Below are 21,203 nucleotides of genomic sequence, written 5' to 3'. Positions count from 1 at the left end.
CCACTACTTCGCTATCATCACTGTGTGCACCATGAGGAAGATACAATTAATTGTCTGATTCAATCTCCCGCTGTTACATCTGACTCTCCGGCAGCGCTCACATCATGTCAGTCAAGCCCAAAGCCTCGTCCTAACACGGACTGGTGGAGATGAAGACAGAGAACAACAGATGAAATTAAGTCTACAGAGCAACCGGTAAGATAGAGGTGTGAAACAGTTCAAAGTAATGAAAAGAACAGAAGACAGAATATAGACAGAGACTTAAATTACTTGATACAGGTCATATAAACCTAATAGCTACTCCGAAAATCAAAACTAGCAGGGAAACTTGTCAGAAACAGCGCAGGCTCAGTAAGACAATGAGGGGAGGAGGAGGAGGCAGCAGAAGGAGTCAATTTAGCATCACCTTTAGCCCTGCGAGTTAATGGAAAGCTCCGTCACTAGGAGTTGATTAAGCTCATTAACACAGCAGAGAACGCAGGTAATTAATCACTGACACATGAGAGCGCAGCGTGCTGATTGGACCAGATCCCACCAATCCAAACAAGCCATAGACCCAATTAGTCCTGATCCCGACTGCCACATAACTCGGCTAACCAACTGGTTTGCCAGCATTTGTGTATCTGTGTGTGTGAGAGAGAGGTTAAGAGAAGATAGAAGGAAAAAGGGAGAAAAAGATGTATAGTCAGGGGATATAGACATTTAGATTGAGTATTGATGAAAACCCTTTTTGCTTTTAGATAAATCTTTAAGTAAACACAGCTGCATTTTCTGTTGGTTTTACACTTGGCTCAATTAGGTTTTTCTGTTGTTGTTTTTTTACCCTCAAAGGCTTTCTATGAGGCTGAGATATCCAGTCTCTAGCTCCCAAAACAATGAATCCTACATTTCCAATCATGTATCAAATAACATCATTTCTTTTGACCCTACATGTGTGGGGTATAATCTTTTCTCTGCCAGAGCTGCAGCGGACAATAAAGAGCTATTTTCGGTCGTTGAGAGTAGTCAACTGACCTTTATGAGTAAAATCGATGAAATGCCCCTTTAATTTGGTGCCGCAAGTCGTCATGTGATGGGCAAACGTGTTATATCTGGGTGTACCTGAACATCTCCTGGAATGCCTTACAGGGACAATTAATGTAATGAGTCATTGTTAATATCATTAGTTACACCTTTGCTTTTCCTGCCGAGATGAGTCAAAATGTCTCCAGTGAGAATTGTCTAAAATGACACAAATCTTCTCTGCTTTGCTCTTATTGGATTCACACATTGAAGGTGAGGTCGTCTCATCGGGCTCCAGCCAGATATATGTTTACACCTCTCCTAATGGTCTGATTTTATTTAAATCAAACACATCTAAGCTACTAGCGTGAACAGTTTGGATAACAGACATTCACACGTGGAATCATCACGCACACGCACGCACACACACACACACACACACGCACACACGCACACACGCACACACACACACACACACACACACACACACACACACACACACACAAACCCTGAGCTGTAACTACAGGTACATTTTAGTTAGCCATGACTACCATAAATTCTCAAATAGTGGCCGGCATTAATAAATTAAGGCAAATTAAAAAGTGTGGTGGTGGGACTCATGCCACATACATGAATCTGTTGCTCTGGATTTCTACACATGTTATTATTTCCAATTACTCAAATCATCATTTCAACTTTTTTTGGACACTGCAGTTAACTCAACTCTTTCTGCAGATGTTTCGCATAACAGGCCTACCAGGAACGGGAATAATACTCTTTAATACACTAGAAGATGGTTGTGCGGGAAATGTTGAGTTTGATCGTGAATGAAATGAAAAAGGGGGAGATGCACTTAAATAATTAGTCAATGAAAACAGTGTTTCTGTTTGCAAACAGAAACTCAGAGCAGCACAGTGGTGTGTATGAAATGCACATTACCGTAAATGTATCACAACAGGTAAACATGGAGGAAGTGTTGAGTTTGTCGAACAACAAAAAGCATCAACAGCAAATTAAAACCAGAGCAGTTTACACTCAGGAAACAAGAGACATAAGGAAGACAGGCTGCTCTTTATAAGCCTGTTTCAAATAGACGCCTCATTCTCTCTGCAGCCAACGTAAATTAAGGCCCAAACCACTATTTGAGAATTAGCGATATTTGCAATAAGAAATTACTGTTGTGCTGTGAACAGAAATTGTTGAAAATGTGAAAAAAAAGTAGGATTATGTATCAGCTCGGACAGCGAAAGTGAAGTGACGACAGACGCTCTCCACTGCAGTAAACTGCAGTGTATTACTACTCGTTTGTTAGCTGATCTACGGAGGGTAAGAGCTTTATGTGAGCCTTTAACTGTGTCAAAACGCATGTTTGCCCTCTCTCCTCCCTCTGACTCTCCCTCCCTCTTCTGTCTATCTTCCCTACATCTGTACACACACGCCGCCTTTTCACTTCTGCTTTCCTCTCTAACAAGCACACAGGGTGAGAGTGCAGGCTGGAGTCAAGCGCAGCGTGCAATGAGAGACATGCAGTTCAAAACCTTGTCATGACGCGCTTTTCTTCAGCATGTCTTGACTCGCGTTTCTCTTCCCCTTTTCTTGTGTCTCCACTCCTCTTAAAGCATTAGTCTCATCCATCCTCCACATTCTTCAGCACCTTGGGGATGAGGGTGATTTTCTCCACGTTCGCATTTGTGCGCTCACCCCAATAACTCTCTCTTGTCTCGGTCTGTGTTTTTTCTCAATCTGTTGCACTTTTTCTCCCCTTCTCTTTCTAAAACTCTCTATCTCTGCATGCATGTATCTCTGTGTCTCCTCCTCTATCGTGCGCACAGTTAAATCAGATAGGCTGGATAAGTGTGGCAGCATGGTTACACAGATACCAGAGGCACCAGCGAGAGCAGAAATCAATCACTTCTCCCTTTCCCTTTCATCAGCTATCTCTCTCCCTCTCTGTCTTTGTAGCCCTCCCTTTCTTCCTTCAATCTTCCCGCTCTTGTGTTCGCAGCATCCTCCTCGTCATCATTATCTTTTGAATGTCATTCAACATTTCCTTCCTATTCCAATATGTTGCTTTTGATTAAAAATCAAGGCCCCTCACCCTCAAAAAAAGATTCCCTCCCTACCCTTTTTTGTCTTTTTTCTTGGAAAGCACAGATGCCGTCCCATCTTTTCTCTGTTGCCTCCATTTGTGGTGCACGTCTCCTCCAACAGTGCAAGACTTTCTGACTGACAGCAGCTGGCCTGTCAAAGACGGGGAAGTCAAGAAGAAGAGGAACTAGGAAGCGAAAAGTAAAGGAGCCACGCGAAGAAGGGAGGAGTGAGGGATAGAGAAAGACATTTCTAATTCTAAGAGACATGCAGTGTTTCCGTGGCAACTCGGTTTCCATAGAAACGGTCTTGCTAAAGATGCCATTAGTGTGAAAAAATACCTACTTACACTCTACTGCACTGTATGCACACAAATATATGGACATATCTCATTCTTACGCATTAAGTCTGCATTTGCACTTACACATGTGTGAGAGGACACACATGAGCACATTCCTGTGCAAGGTTTTATTCACTGACACACCTGAGGTCAATTATAATAGCTCAATTACAGGTGCTACATTGGTAGCTCAATTATAGGTTTGGCCCTTTGGCAAAATAAGTGAAAAATTGTGTCACTAATATTATTAGCTGCACTCGTGGCTTTTGTGTTGAATTTTGTTGTGAGTTCAGTCTTCAAATGACTTCCTTCAAATTAGGCTGCAGGGGCCAAACTCTCCATATATTTTCTCATTGACCGTGACAGTCTGCAGGCTGGGACCACCCACTCATCTACACACACACACACACACACTGTATATACTATATATAACTAACACAAGCTAACCCAGGCTGACAGAAAGGGACGAGTATATTAAGTTCGACTTGCTGTATGTATTGGGGAGGGGGTGGGAGTGGGGAGATCTTGCCTATAATGAACTATGTGTGCAAGTCATGTGTGGATGTTCCTGTACCGTCTCCGCTGTGGTGCAGAAGATGGCTGATGATTCAACATAATGAGGTCTAATCACAACAACAGAGACGGAGTAATGTCAGTGTCTCATCAGAACAAAACGTCCCTGAACTCCACGCCTTGCCAGCCTCCACTATGGCACAATAACACACTATGTACATCATATTACAAAAACTGCGGACCGCACCTCACTGACAGCGTGCTTTATGTCCATATGAAGCTGGAGGGGGGGGCACTGCTTGGAATCATACCACATAGTCATTAACACACAATTACACACTTGTACTGCTCAGTTTGTATCTCACAGCGATGAACACAGGTGACATTTTACTTTTTACCAACACAAATTTCTCACTAAACCATGATAAAAGCATTAACTGAACATAAACTTAACTTTATAGCAAGCACTGCATCGAATATACTGCAGAATTGATACTAATATTGTTGGACCACTCCTATCGTTTAATCTTTTTCTTACTTCTGCTTGCTCCAATTTTCATAATGGCAAGTCATATTGAATTCGCTGTTCTTCTTTTTACTGTATGTTGGTTAGTTACACATGTAACCCACATGGATTTACAAGACACCAAAATACAACTGCAGTGGTGGAACATTTGTCACATTTAACAATAGTTAAATTTAACGGAAAAATGTAACTCAGAAATGAAGAACATTAACCATGCAGATTAGAAGTACTGGATTACTTTTGATACTCAAGCAACAAAATCTGAAGTTATAAAAATGTTTTTACATCATAGACCCATGTCCCTGTGAAGTGTACGTCGCACTGATACCAGCAGTGTGTCTGTGTGATGATGACTGATAAATAAGAGAAAGGTGCAAGTGTAGTGAAAAACTATTTTCTGCCCTCTTCCGTACGCTACCCGCCCACTGGTGCACATGGTGATTGCATATGTTGCCTATACCACAAACAGCTACTGAGCCTACAGTTAAGTATTAGTTACATTAGCTCAAACATTAATCAGTCCCAACGTTGTTATAATTTAGCCTGGCTCTAGACCTCTTCAATTGTGAGTATTCCTATTATTACAGCAATACAAAGAAGTCTTGTGTTGTGCTACTTGACAGCTGTTACCCTTGCTGGCCATGAAGCAGGAATCCATCCTGATGTGCCAGAGACAGATTAACAGCGACAAGTATGGATCATATCAACAGTTACAGTTATTGTTCGTCAATTTAAGAAATAACAACTCCTAATTTGGCATATTTTACAAAGGGACAGCTGCTGCAGCTTCTGTGTTCACTCAAAATGACGATGGCAGGACGACTACTTCACTCTCAACCACCAAACACAAAACAACTAACATGAGCACAGTGTCAAGTCGAATAATGAAAGTGAAACAATCTGACAACTGGCTTTTTAAATGTAAATGCCATCCTCTGAAAAGCTGTGAATCAGCCGACATCAGAGAAGTGAAGCCTACAAGAGTCTGTAGCAGGTGACATAGCTTCTAAATCAGTGCCCAACAAATTTAGGTCTGTAATCTTCCTGTGATGTTTATCACCAACTGAGCTATTTAAATACGCAGCAGACACGAGCTGCCTCCTTTTGAATCTACCAACCTATTGCACACATCTACTACCTGTTTGCTTGATGTGAAGAAGGTCTGGCTTTGCTGAACTTTGACTCTGCATCATGAGAGGAAATGGATTTCTCATCTGGTGTATAATACCTAACACAATACAAAAATATGGGTCCACTCAGTCACATCAATATTACTCCCTGTTTGTGCTTGAATTTTCTCTCAGCATGTCAAAAATCCCCCCCAAAAATGTCAAATGCCATTTCATTTTTCTTAACTTACACACATGCAATGGCTTTGAAGGGTGAGAATGTAAGCTTTGAGCCAGTACTTGTCGGAGAGCGTTGGCTTACTTTGATGCAGAACAGAAGGGGAAAAAAGGGAAGAGAAGGAGATTAGAGAGAAGAGCCGAGAGAGAAAGATGTGGTATAAAGATAGAGAAAAAGAAACGGAAAAGAATTGGTGAAGAATCCGCAGAAAACTGAAAAAAAATGTGAAAACGACAGCCAGAAAAAAGGAAAGAGAGACAGGTACCTCATCTAAAGCTGAAATTTGAGAGTGTGGCTCTCCCCACCAGTGTGTGTTGAATAAACAGGACTGTGTGTGATAACACTCTGCAGGGGCTAACAGCTGCAGTGTCACATCACCTCTTGCCTTCGCTCTGGTATAATCAGCCTCAGCCAGCGCACACTCGTACAACGAGCCAACCTGATTCCTTACAGCTCTCTCAAAAGGCGGTCTGTGATAAGATATCTATTAAGAAGAAAATAAAACACAGCTTTCCTCTTCATCGACTCCTTAAACATACTCAGTGTTATAACATACCTCTGCAGCTGCTGACACTTACTGTATTTCATACTTTCTGAACACTAAATATAGAAAGTAGCTCCCAGCATTGAGAACCACTGATATTTAGTACATAAGGTATTATATGGTGGAGGGCTGCATGATTCGGTGAAAAAGTCATATTGCGATTATTGTGTAAAATATTGCGATTACAATTGCAATATGATAGACAAAATGGTGTCATGAGTGTATAATTATTGATGATTTTAAGAATCTAACCTCCCAAAACCAAGGTGAAATGTATGTCCATTGATTAAGCTCCACGTGTTCACAATGTTAGTACAGTTATCTGTTGCGATAACGACCTGATGCTCCTCACACATGCAGCCAATGCCTCTTTTAAGCCCAAGGCCATGTTGTCGCCGGTGTGATCCTCAGGTCTGGATCATTATCTGAAATCCCTCTTTGCTAACCAAGTACAGGTACATAATGTCTTTTGCCAAGCAGTATGTTATGGAGTCGGTTTTTGTTTTGTTTTGTTTACAGGCTTAAGTTGTCGTCTCTTTATTAGTTAACGTGTTTACTGCGATACATTCATATTTTTCTTTGTGCTGTTTAAGTTGCTGATATAAATGTGTTGTGTTGCTGTGTGATACAGAGACATTCATTTGAGATGTTTTACAGAGGGCCTCTTTCTACTCAATGTTGCTGAGCTTTAATCCAAAATATCGCCATATAACAGAGGTCACTTTTTTTTTCACCACTTCAACGTCGGCTACTTGTTACCATCCATTTCCACCTGGTATGTGGTCTGTGCAAGTCATGTGACCATGCACTGCACACTTTTCACTGACTTCACAGAGATTGAGTGCAGTCTGTGAAGTATCTCCACTCATGGTGCATAGATGACATCGATTTCATGCGCACATTTAAACTGAATTAAATTTAAATGCCACTTTTGCGGTTATATAATTGCACAGGCTGACATCGTGATTAGATTAATTGTGCAACACTAATTATAACTCCATCATTGTCATTGTTTAGCTGCCTCAGTGACAGTCTGGAGACTCAGTTCTCAACAGTGTGACAGCTTGATGGCTCGGTGGCCGACAACTATGTAATAACATTGTCCAGAGGAATGATGGCCGTTACCTGAAGCACACTGCACACATTATACGTTTTCCACCAGAGAGAAATTAAGAAAAAGCGAGGCTTTAAGTGTACACTCATGGCCAACAGATGCTGTTGTAGGCCACAGCAGGAGGCCTGGGAGCAACGTAGTCTGAGTAGTGAGAATCAGGCCAAGGCTCATTAGAGCAGAGAGGAGAGCGAGTGAACCAGTGCCAGTGAAGGTGCCACTCACTGGGTGTCACTCTCACCACTGATAAAGACCAGTGAGCCGGATGTGTCAGTCTCTGCTACTGGAGAGACTCACCAGCTGTCACAAACAGATACTGTATTACCTCCGCCTCGCCATCACTAACAGACACACACACAGGCCGAAGCACTAAAAAATGCAAGGCACACAAAACACATGGCACAAATTCAGACAAAAGTTATGTTTCATTGAATATGTTTAAATTGAAATGTTTTTTCAAAGTTTTCTACAAAATTAAATGAGAATCAGTGCGCGTTTCCATCAACTATATGCAAATGTATTAGAGAGAGATGACAAGATGATATAATTGTTTGCAGCTCAGGTGGTAGAGTGGACAAGCCCATTAATTGTAGTGTTGCTGATTCAACCTGTAACTCTTCCTGTTCACATGTCCAAGTGTCCTTAAACGTGACAATGAATCCCAAATTGTCCTGAAAAGTTAGTGCTTTGGACAAAGGTTCCTGCCAAATGAATATAATGTATTCAAGCACCAGTAAGTGGCATTTTAATAGCTAATTTCCCAACTAAGAGCATATTTATACATATTCCATTTCCATTTCAATATTTATATTCTGGGTCTCTACTGGAATATCTTTGCATGATGTACAGTTCGAAAAACTTCTTATTTATCTCATACTGGCTCTTTATGCAGCCCTTCGGTTCAGCTTCTGTCTGAAACAGACAGCTCTTGCTCCCGATGAGCCCACTCTGCTATGATTGGTCTGCTCCTTGGAGCTGTGTCTCGTATTACTTCCAGCAGCTCAAGAGGCTACGTACACAAACATAAGTACTCGGATTTCCGACCTGAAATATGCGAGAGGACAACGTTAAACAACTTAGCAACAAAGTCTTCAGAACAGATGGCAGTTTGTGGACGTGCACGGACAATCTGACGTCATCATGAGGAGGAAGTAGAGGTTACCTTGCAAACGAAGCATTCAGGGCAGGGTTAAGTCCTGGCTTTTGACTCGCAGGCAGCATTTTACAAACAGAACCGTTCAAAAGTTTGGACAAACCTTCCTACTCACTTGAACGAGAAAGTTGATGATTAAAATCAACATAATTACATAACATAATTTAACATTATAACAATATAAAAATAAACAGAAAATCACAAAAACCCTGATATGTTCCCTTTAAGAATAACGTTCTCTTCTGATTCACATGCAACTTGTAGGTGTTTTTAGTATGTTTTAGTATGCCAGCTTTTCCACCTCAGGCAAGGATCATGTTGTCATTACACAGTTTGTCCCCCAGAGACTACCGACACCTTTATTTTAACTGCTAATGTCATGTTGAATACATATTGTGGTTGCAATTTGAGGACTGTCATGTATTTTATCTGTTAATTGTGAAAAATGACTATCAGCAATGTATAATTGTCAAACTTTTTAAAAACTACAGCATCAGTTAGGGTCTATATTTCTATGTGCCAAGTGAAAATGTGCATAAAACAGGTGGATGGAAATCTACATATGGGACCATATGCACCAATTTAGACAAATTGTGGATATAAGTGGTGATATACAGACAGTAATTTGCTTATGCACCAACATTTTTTCTTTCCACAGCTTCCTCCATTGCTCCTCTCTCGCTTTTTCCTTATCTCAGTCCCAACAAATGGTGGCTCACTGATGAATGTAAATGACTGCCCTCCCCTGCTCTGTGCAATTAGAACAAACTCAACCTTTCTGCCTGTTTGGGATTAAATACCCACAAGTCAGCCAACTCTCTCTCTGCATTTAAGAGCCCTTCTTCAGCCTGATGCAAAACCATGAAAACCACATTATGTGATTATGTTTTTTTCTTTTTGTTTTGCTGCACCGGCTCTTATCTTTATATCTTTTATCTCTCGCTGACTATTTTTTGTCTTTATATTCCCTGAACATAAAAAACACTCCAAGATGAAGATCAAATGAACGGTGGCACCAAAGCTTCCTCTAACATGTACACTTTCTTAAAAATGAATTTAATGCTGTGAGAGTTTGTTTTAAGTTTGAACCTCTAATGACACTGAACACTGAAAGTTGTCAGCAGGTCATCTGCAACTTTTTGAGGCATCAGAGGTGAGTACTGCCTTCAGGATGGGGCTTTGGGAGCTTTAGATTGATTCAGCATTTAGAATTATAGCAGTAAGTTATTGATAAAGATGCATGTGACCAATAGTATACTACTATTTAGTAATGGTGTAGGATCAAGACGTTTTAAAATTGTGCACCTCAGCTTCACCAAGTAAATATCCTGTGATTTTGTGTGATAACTGAGACATCTGTCAGCATTCATATGTTCAGTCTCACTGGCAACCACTTAATGATGAGATTTTAAACCAACACAGCAGCTGTGCTATAAGACAGAACGCAGCATCCATCACTCAATCTGATCAGTGTTTTTTAAAAGACATGGAAACAAATTTGTTGTCAGTCAGCATTCACAAGTCGTCTGAACTAAACAACAAGATACACTGTTTGTCATTTCCTTCCAAAATAGACATTGACCATCTAAACGTTTGATGAGGCACTTTAAGTTAAGGTTGGGTGAGATTTAGTGAGACAAAATGAAGCATAGCCTCAGTTCAAGTCTTTGATTGACATCAGCTGTTTCTGTCATACTTCACAGTCACTGACTCAATCACAGCTGTGTCACTATAAGCTGATTGGTAACACTTTGCACTATTTATCTGCTGATGTACTCCTACCAAAACTGTTTGCTGTCGTAGCTCCCTCCACTGCCCCCACCTCCTCCTTGTGTGCTTCTTGGTTTTGTTAACTTAAGATGAATATTTATGTAAATTTTTTTGTAAGGATTAAAGTTTTCCATGCAGAATCCTCATTGCTGCATGAATTCTTTGAGCACTCCTTTATTTTTCCCCCAAAGCTCAATAAAGATTTTATCCAAATGTGGTTCATATTCTAATCCACTACAGTTATATGAATATTGGGAGGTGGACCCATCAATATAAACAGTTGGTGGTGTTTATACTCCAGTCCTGAGCCATTAAGCCACTGCAGAGGAAGAGGGCGCAACAAGAGGAGCACCAGTCAAAACTCAAAGGAAAACTATGTGGAAAACTTTCTTTATACATGTATACATTTAAGGAATTTTACACTATCCTAAACGGTCCACACAGATCTGATGTTTTTGTTCAATCAGCGCAAGCTTGAGTGATGTTAAAGTCACATGTTTCATGTACGTCTTGATTTATTTGCTAAGTCTGTTTCTATTGTATTATCACATTTTCTCTTTATTGATATTCCAATGTCTACACCACAGCAAAGTGTAAACACATTTGGCTGTATATCAACTTTTTTGCAAATTTTTCACTTTCCACTTTTTAGGCACATAACACAGGAGGATGAAAATTCACTTTCTGATTAGACTATTTGGATAAAGTTAGGAAAAGATCAGTGTTATAGATGAAAGAAACCAGTCCTTGTCAGGTAAATGTAAACATCAGTTATTTGAACAAACAACAAATACTATCTTCTGAGAACAATCTCATAGATTAATATGTCTGAACATAATTGTCTCAAACTGGTCAACTAGTGAGAAATCCAAAAGAAACAAGCTTTCTACTGTAATTTGATGTCCCAAAAGGTTAATGGTGTTCCATTCGAATGCAATGTCATCTTCACCTTACGTGATGAGCTCAGCAGTTAATTAGGACTCATATGCTAGAATGCTAAGAGGGCAGAAAGTTAATACTGGCAGGGAGAATTCAAGTGAGGCTCCCAAGGCTTTCTGACAACCTGTTGTAACCGAGTGCAATACAGAGAAGTCTCCTGTGATCTTCAAAATTACTCATCTTGTCCACGCATAGCACAGCCGCTGATAAAACGAACTCATTATATGGAGAGAAAGGAGAGAGAGAAAGAGAAAGCGAGAGGGGAGGAGGCAAGGAATTGCAAGCATTTGAGGGGCACAATTAAAATTTAGAAATGTATCAGGAAAAAATGAGAGTGAGGAGAATACACATTGTGTAAGTGTAGAGTGAATTCATGGGACACTGAGGGTGGGGCCACATTCATAAACAGTTTGTGGTGTCGTTTGTGATAACAATGGAGTGAAAATGAAGATATGGAGGACAAAGATGGGAAAAGGATGAGGTAAGGTAGTGATACAGACAGATAAGGATTGGCATCGTGCTTTATTTGACCTCAAACTTGATCCTGATTACCGGAGAGAGGGTAGGACAGTGTAAAGAGCAAATGTGTCTCATCCTGGGAGCACTATGAGAACAATCTGCTCTCACAAAACAGCCTCGACATGAAATACTTAACTCCTGTAATTAAAACCTACTTCGCAGATCCCTGCTGAGAGCATTTTGTATGAGAAACGAGGACTGTACAAGCAGTAAAGAGCAAAGGTCACTCACTGTTGTGCATGACTGTTGGGCTGAGTTTTGGAAACATGATGAGAAGAAGTGAAATGTGCAACTCCAACCAGGTCTCATTTACAATGTCTATTTACTACCAATTTGTTTTCCCAAATATATCCAACATAATTGCTGCCTGGATTATGCTCACTGGCGAGAAAGAACAACAGCCCTGATAGTCAGTGTAGAAAGTGCCAGATGTTGACACCTTGTTGAGTCCTGTATTAGTTTTGGTAACAGACACACTGTACTGGCGAACCTGGCCAAACCATCAATGAACTCATCTTACTTACAAGTTCTGTGTATATATCCAAAGCCTGATATATAATATTCCCTCTCCGTTGTTGTCCAAAAACAAAGTCTTCACATGTTTCCTTGCTGTAAAAGTTATGTTTGCATAAGTTTAAAAACTGTTCCAAAGACTAATAACAGTAAACAATCATGTTTTCTGTCTCCAGGTAGTAGTTCCTTGTATGGCAGAAACAAAGAACTTCAAAAAGTCAAGATGTTGTGCTATATACCTGTAGCACAACAAGCTAGTGAAGCATTGCACATTTCCACATATACACAGGGCAATCTCCCTTATATGGAACAACTCTCTGGAGAATGAAAATGTGATCGCTGTTAATAGTTCTATGACCAAGTGCAGCCGTTTTTAACAGTTTTAGGACACCAGCAGAGGTCTAAGGCAAAGAGGAGTACAATATACCAGGCTTTGGATACATACACACACACAAACACACACATACACACACACAAACACACACACACACACACACACACACACACACACACACACACACACACACACACACACACACACACACACACACACACACACACACACACACACACACACACACACTGTGTAATCAACTCATAGTTGGTTTGGCTCTGAATGAGATTTGTTGAGACTGCTCAATGTTTTCAATATCCTTCCCAAACATTAACCAAGTGCTTTTGTGCTTAAACATAACACATACAAACATGAATTATACTTTTGTAGAAAAAAAAATTAAATAGGCTGTCAGTGAACATTTTGCAGATATGCTGAGAATGAACATTTCATGACTGGGCAGATATTATCACCATTATACTGAATGAAAATCTTGCTTGAACAGGCCTGCATTTATCTCTAAGCATATTTGCTGTTACATATAAGTGGCATAAAAATCTAAGTGACCAGGTGGTAAATTAAGCCTCTACAGTGTGCTTTCTAAACAAAGTCACAACATCTCTAAAGAAAACTACCCCAGACATTTTCACAAACTCTGTTTTCCATTTATCGCCAGAGGAGCAGCTCTGGGCTTTGTTGTTTGATGACATTACAGATTAGCATGAGCGCTCTTGATTTTAGCTTTGAGGGATAGATGTTCATGTCTGCTGTCAAACACCACAGGAATGACGCACGATAGGTGAATTTTCTCCCTATCACTGGTTCAATCTTTTCAACCTCTCAAGGGTTAAATGTACTGCCAAGAAAATAGGAACATCAATCAAATGCAGACTGCCATAATATCTCACAGAGACAGAGTGAGAGAGACAGAAAGTGGGTTTGAAGCTCTAATAGGATGTGATTAGTTTTACAAGGAGAGAACGGCTGAAGTAATGATTACTGGTCTGTTGTTTTAGTCATATCCAAATCTGGACAGGCAGTCATTTTATTTGCTGAATGCCCACAAAGTAATCCTAACAAGTCCAATAAAAAATTAATTTCAATTTGAGAAGGACAATGGTCCAAACTGACAGCAGTCAGCATTCTGCATTGAGACTTTTATTTGCTCTCGTGGCAAAGTCATATTGTAGCAGTTCAGGTGCATCAGAATCAATTGTAGAAGCTACATTTGACACATGAAGCAGTTTTGTTATAGTGACGATCAACAAATGGAGCAGACAGCCCCGTCTGTGTAATATCTGAGACAGATCACAGAGGTCTCCTGCGCAAATTGGCCTTTTCACATCACGGATGTTCTGTGTTGACTATTACGCTCCTCACATTTTCCTGAAAACCAATCCTGTCTGAACGACACTGACAGAGCAAAGAAAACAAAAAAAAATAATGTCTGATAATAGCTGCATGAGGTGCAATATGCATATGTGCAGTTTATTATTGTAGTTTGTTCCTTAATTCTCTCGTCTGTTGGAATAGGCCCTAATTGCAAAAGGGGGCATTACAGAGGCAGGCCATTATCCCCTCATGTAAAACCACCAAGCATAATGGGATACATGGTGCATGCAGGATGAAATAAGGGGACTCATAAAACCACAAATTGGGAACAAGAACAATATGATGAGAAAATAGAGTGCACCCTTGGCTCAAACAAATCATGTCAGCTTCAACAGATTAGCAAGAACCTTCATATCTCTGTGCAGCCACAAATTGGTCTGGCTAATGTCAGATACTGTAGGTCTAACTGGTCAAGCAGGCCTGAAAGAAAGTTAACCTTCATGGCTATGTCTGTCTCACAAGAAGTTCTCACACACTTCTCTGCAAAGGATTCCTATTTTAAGATCGAGAAGGTGTATAATTGTAGTAATCAATCAACGAGGGGTGAATCAGTTTTCACTGACAGGGAGTGCTATATTTGTATTGCAAAATGGGTTTTTTCTAGAGGGATTCAATAGCAGTTTGCCCCGCTTATATGCTATATTTTCTCTTTCTTTCAATTGGAGAAATCACACAACAAGAGAGCCTCAGCGCTGCAGTCCATTCATCCATGAGTTTTACTATTGACCACCTGACAGACTGTTTTTCACCCCGAGATAGATTTGTATTAAACAAGCAAGAACTGTAAGTCCCCCTGCATGATTAAAAAACAGTAGGCAGCATTGGACAGAAAAATGACTCCAACAACAAAGAAACGGTGAGAAAAAAAATTTACTTTGAGGAGAGCGAACCATTTATGAGAAATCGTATCAGGATGCTCTGTGCCTCTTGGTACCTTGTTTGCAGCGAAAACAACTGCTGTAATCTCCCCAAACACAGGCAAAGAGGCTATCATCATTGAATACCAGCATGCTTAACGTGTCCACACACATGCACAGAGACATACTCATATGTGCACAAAGGCACATACACACACAGCTTAAGTCCCAACAATAGATCTGTAAGACCTCATTAGTCTCCAGAGCTGAAGTTGAGTGTAGGCTGGGTCCAACTCTCTGTCGTCCCATTATGCCAATACCAACACATGGCACAGAGTGAATTAATGGCTAAATGGAAGCGTGCAAATTGTTTGGTGCATAATGGGCCAACCTGCATCTGTCACTGGCTCACTGATTCATTATAATGGGGTACTGGAAAGGAAAATAAAGCCAGGAGTGCTGCAAGGTATAAGGCCTGTTTATTTGGCCACACAATCTCCATTGAGACTGTCAAGCATGTGCAATAATGCGGTTTAGAGATCATATGCCATTAAAAAAAAGGACACGTGTTCGATGTTATTGTAAATGGAAATCTAATTGCTTGGTGACCAAATGTGGAGAAATCAAATGGCTTGCCCTAGATAGACGCATGAAGTAAAGGATTTCAGGAGGATTTAGAGCAAAATAGATTAATCATAATTGTGGACTGATAAGGAATGGACTCGGCAACCTGGAGGGAATCGAGTTATTGACGATGAAAAATCACTCGCTCTTTCACAGTCGTATGCACACAAGTATGTGCACACACAGAATAGGGTCAGCACTCGATCACTATTTTCTACACTCTTCAGTCTCCCTAATTCCTTTATTTAGGGTAGAATACGATATTACTGTCAGACAAGATGGAAACTTATCTTTAGCTCACAAGAAATAAAAAGACGATTGTCAAAACACAGAAACAATAACAGTTAATGCAATATAAAGTGAATAACAAACTGCACTATTGTCAGATAAAACAACTCTAAATATAATTTATCCATCATTGCCTCCTTTATGTGTAAGGTGCAAGTCTTGTGAAGGGTCCCAATGTCACCAGCTATGACTTTGTCTAAAAGTACAGAAGTTCTGTTCAGAAGTGTTTCAGTAGCAGATTTCGACTTTTTAAAGAAAAAAGTAGTTTCATTCAAATAAATAATCAATACCAAAGTTTAAACCTTGACTGACAATGATGCTGCACATGGAGCCGCCTACTACATACTATCCGGGGAAAACAGTACTACACACTGTATTTCATGGTAGTATACAGTATGAAGCTGTTAAAACAATTGAATTTGCAGTATACCAGCCAGGTCTGGCTTAGCCAGTTTCCGGGTTTGGAAAGCGGAAGGAAGCAATAATGTGGCTGATGGCAAAGGTCAAGATGACCAGCCGGTCTCCTCACAGCACCGAAAATGTCTGAGTTAATATCCAAACAGGTGCTGTTTGGAAAAACTGACCACATACTGGGAAATCTAAATGGTTACTTTCTCGCCTGAAAAAATAATGACGTTTTTTTTAGATATACTGTATGAAATCTATTTCATAACAAAATGTGTTTACATATTTGTGTATATGACTCTTGTTTCTAATACTGTGAAAAGGAATACTTCATAAACTTGTTCTGTTTCACAGTGTACTCTTTTGAGGTATCCCCCCACACACAACAAGGGGGCCATGTGTGAAATTAAACAATAGGACATCTGGGATATTTCTTTCCTTCTATTTGTGAGTTGCACTTTGCTTTGTAGTTAGCAGTGTGGATCTTTTGTTGTCAGTCAGTTAGTAAGTTAGTCAAACCTTTTGGTCCATACTGAAATATCTCAACAACTGAGCTTGTACAGACACTCATGGTCCCCAGAGGGTGAACCATCTAACTGGTTGTCTCCGGACTTTTCAACTGGCTGTCACTTATCTTGATAAATATGTCAACATCAACTGGGTGAAAATGCCGCAAAATTTTGTTCACGCTGTCAAGGTTCCTAGATGTGAACATGGTAAACATTACCCCTGCTAAACATCAATATGTTAGCGTTGTCACTGTGAGAATGTTCGCATGCTGATGTCAGCATTTAGCTCAAAGCACCACTGTACCTAAATATAGCATCACAGAGCCATTTTATTGCTATTGCTTCCTTCTCTTTTTGGATTGCATATTAGTTCTTTAGTGTGTGGATATGGGTTGGTGTGGACGTCAGCATGTTATTGTTTTGTTGTTTTTCTTCATTGTTTGTTTGTGATATGACTGAGAAGCTATAAATAAAAGATTAAAAAAAACAAAGAAACAGCCAGTCGCACCAAAAACCACTAAAACTGTGAAATGCAATTCACCTCTTCATTCTTCCCTCAAAGTCTCACCAACCTATTTTTGATCCTCTTTCCCCCTCTCTGTTTTTACGCTTTAATCTAGCCATTCATCTATTGAAACCCCCCACTCCCCCCCCAAACTCACACCCCCTCCATGACTAGATCATTATCCCTTTTCTCTTTTAGCACAGCTTTTGTCAAAAATAATCATTCCTTTTCTCTCTCCCACTGTAACAGCTTTTATACAGTATGTAGAGAGAAATATATAAGCAAGTGGTTGCTGTGGCAACCGTATCGCAACCGCATTCGTCCCTCGTTCTGTGTGTGTATGTGTGTAACTACCAGTGAACATACATAACAGAGGAAGAATAAAGGTTTAAGAGAACGAGCCAAGTCAACTCTAATCACTGAAAACGGGGGAAAATACTGAAGTTTCCCTAAAAACTGTGCTAAGCATCAAATGATGATGTGTAATACACAACACACACACACACACATCATTTCTCTCTGTGTGTGCTCTATTCCCACAGCAGTGTTTTTACATGTCTCTTACATTGTTATCGCTTTGAATCTTGTCACTCTCAGTTTGTGCCCTCTGTCTGTTTGTCAGCTGTAAAATACGGTAATTATATGTTGAGCTGAATCCTCTTCCTCCTTCACACCCACACAATTTGTTATTTCATAACCTTCACCCCTCTCCCTCTCTCTTTAAGAAAGACACTTTATTCTCTCTTCCTTCATCTCTACTCACTCCCATCGTTCTCTTCCTCTCATTTCTTGTCACTTCCACCTGTCTCACGTTTTCTGTCCACTATTGAATCTTTATATGCACAGGTCCTTCACAGCCTGTCACTGACGAGAAGAGGAAAAGGCCCTGAAGGCTTTAAGAGTGTTTCTGAACCTGACACACTGGAGGGACCGCCTTGCTGCGGGGACATAAACGCAATTCTCTTTGAACTGGAGCTTTTATTTGATTCTCTCTTGATCCACGTTGAGACATAGCCCTGATTTAAATGTTCTGTGAAGCAACAAGTGAAAGCTTTAGATCTGATTCCCAGATTTTGACAGTCAGTCTTAAGTCTAAGTGTGCTTATTATTCTACCATAATCACAACAATTTATCAAACATAACCAGTTTTATAATCACATTATTCAGTGAGCTGATAGTGACATTAGCAAGTTTGTTCATTAAGATACATGACTTCACATTATACATGAATTACATTAATACAGAAGCTTTAACTATAGTAATTTAAATAAATCACTTTGTCTAATTAGTATGCAGATTTATGCAGCAAGGTGCTCTAAAATTAATTTAGATCAGCTGCTCTAAAGGTGGAAAGTGTAAAATGTCTACCATGGATCAGTTTGTGTTGGAGCTGCTGCGTTCACAAGTATATTGTCATACACTGATATGTCTCATCATGATAGACCATCATGATCAACATTATTCAAGCAGGAAGTCCTACACTGTGATTGTACAAACTAAATGTTTGTCATTTGTAAATAAATCATATAAAATATTGGCTTTCTTTTTTGAATGAATTCCTAAAAAAAACTAAAACATAAATTTCAACTGCTTTTAACATCATAAAGAAGCAAAGAACAACTTTGCACACTAACTGTTTTAATAACAGGCTCAATGAGGAGGTCAATTAACGGCGTAATATATCATCAAAGAGGCACGGTTAGAATAAGAAGCAGCCCTGTGTGGTATTAACAAAGTCTTAAAGTGTTGAAGAAGATTCTCTCTTTTTCCTAGTTATCCTAAATTAACCACAAAACTCATCCTGAGATTCCCAAATAAAGGTATTCTCTCAAAAATAGGATTATTTTAGGAACACTAGTTTGTGTCATTGACAGAATTCAAAGGTGTAGATCCAAACAGTTACAAACATGATTTTTCAAGTCTGTAAAGGTGGCTGTCATAGTGTGCAGGTTGTAGCATTGTGAAATATGCAATACAGATATCATTAAATGAAATATTTTTGGGACTTTGTTGGATAAAAAATGCACTTCTCAGATCGCTGTGATTTCTCACGATAAGTAATTCACAATTCAATGCTTTGTTCACCTCCATAAAATAGCAGCTAAAGAGTTTTCCTACCTTGGCAGCCATAACCATAGAGGAGCCGCCCCTGATGCCCAGGATGGGGATGTGGGTCTGGGCAGAGATAAAGTCCAGGATCTGAGCAATGGCCTCCTGGTCTGTGTCGTCACCGAACACTACACCTTGCAGTGAGTTCCTCGTCATTTGTGTGCAGATCCGATTGATGATACTCTTGGGGTCGGTCTCATTCATGGTGACCACCTCGACTTTGGGAGGGTAAGGGATGTGCAGGAAGTCCTCTTTCTCAAGTCCAGCCCCCAGGGCTACTTCACTAGAGTTGCCCACCAAGATGACAGCGATACTGAGTGAGTTGATTAGTTTGGGATTGATTGGGGGAAGAGGCACTGAGCCAGGAGAGTATTGAGGAGGGATGACAACACCCCTCTGGTTGCTGCCTCCCCTTTGGCCACCTTGTCCTCCTGGGGAACCTCCAGGCCCTGTTCCTAGACCTCCACCCCTGCGAGACTCGCAGACGGGCAAGAGGAGTATGAAGAGGAGGAGGAGAGAGAAGGACAAGGACAGGAAGGGCAGGGTCAGCCGAGGCTGAGGGTAAAGATGATGGGATGACTGGTCTACAGGTGGAGCAGGAGGACGATGGTGGGAGGAGGAGGGGGAGTCGAGGCGCTTGTCCTGAAGACAAGAGGGAGAGAGGTGGAGGCTGACAAGCATTGTGGAGGAGTGTAAATGCCGTCCCTGGAGAGAGAGAGAGCGAGAGAGAGAGAGAGAGAGAGAGAGAGAGAGAGAGAGAGAGAGAGAGACAGAGATACAGAGAGACAGAGAGAAAGAGAGAAAGAGAGTTAAGTACAATACAACACACCCAGAAAACTCTGAAAATCACTTCAGACTTCACCAAACATATTAATGTGCTGCAGTCTACAAACTGATCTAAGAGTTATTAAAGCCGCAAGCGGCGATGGCGGGCCCTCGCTCACCCATGCCACCGCGGGGCCTGAGGCATGGCGGGGCTGTGGCGTGAAGTAGAAAGTGAGAAAAAACCTGGAAGGAGGCCAAAAATGCAATGTTTCGTTCATCCAGTAGGGGGCAGTCACAGGTAGTTACACATATGGTCTGGTGTGGTCTGGTGTGTTCAGGGCGGCCACTCATCAGTCATGTGAAGTTTGGAGTGAATTGGACAAAGCATGAAGGAGTTATGAGAGGTTGATGGTTCATCCACCAGGGGGCAGTAGAGTGTAACAAAACACAAGCGGTTGCGTTCAGGGTGGGACAGTGATTACACATGTGAAGTTTTGTGGAAATCGCACAATGATGATGTAAAATATGGCACTTCCTGCCTCCACTAGGGGGCGACACGAGTGAGATCGCCTATGAGCGAATGGAGACGTTGAGGTCGGCACCCTGGACCTGTGTACCAATTTTCATGATGATACGAGTTCAATAAAGCCATCAAAAAGCCAAACGTATTTTCATGGCGAGGAATTGATGGTCGCCGCGTCGCCACACGGACGCCATTACTCGTAGCTTCACAGTCTTCATAATGTAGCTTCACCAACTGGTTCTGAATGAAGTCCTGAATGGGGCAAAGTATGTAATTTTAATGAATCTTAGTTAACTTCCTGTTACCACCGGGGGGCGCTATGAGTTACGTGGGAAGTTAATATATCTGGACGTTCAGGGCGGAGCCATCATCATGTCCAGCAAGTTTGAAGCTGATTGGATGAAGTATGTGGGCGTGAGAGCCACTCGTATGTACATGGCGAGCACGCCAAAGTTAGTTGAGCCCTGGCAGACACGCCCTTTGACCTACAGATGCACAGAGCACAACTTAAGCTCAGCTAGGTTTGG

At 40.8% G+C, this 21,203-nt stretch overlaps 2 protein-coding genes across 2 annotated transcripts in view; one reads left to right on the top strand and one right to left on the bottom strand.

The window, feature by feature from the left end:
- The window catches only part of grin2bb (glutamate receptor, ionotropic, N-methyl D-aspartate 2B, genome duplicate b), a 69,790-nt gene extending 49,889 nt beyond the window's left edge, over window positions 1-19,901 (bottom strand). The window contains exons 1-2 of the mRNA XM_062428850.1: window positions 19,829-19,901; window positions 19,398-19,795 (exon numbers count right to left, since the gene is read on the bottom strand). Of these exons, the coding sequence (XP_062284834.1) occupies window positions 19,398-19,592 (195 nt within the window). The 5' untranslated portion in view covers window positions 19,593-19,795; window positions 19,829-19,901. The remainder of the gene's footprint in view (window positions 1-19,397; window positions 19,796-19,828) is intronic.
- emp1 (epithelial membrane protein 1) overlaps window positions 1-21,203 on the top strand; it is a 163,333-nt gene that overhangs the window by 81,744 nt on the left and 60,386 nt on the right. The gene's annotated exons all lie outside the window — the stretch shown is intronic.

The sequence above is a fragment of the Scomber scombrus genome, chromosome 2 (assembly GCF_963691925.1).
Source record: "Scomber scombrus chromosome 2, fScoSco1.1, whole genome shotgun sequence".
NCBI lineage: Eukaryota > Metazoa > Chordata > Actinopteri > Scombriformes > Scombridae > Scomber > Scomber scombrus.
Note: the sequence above shows the minus strand (reverse complement) of the source record. Positions and strands in the feature narration are given on the sequence as shown.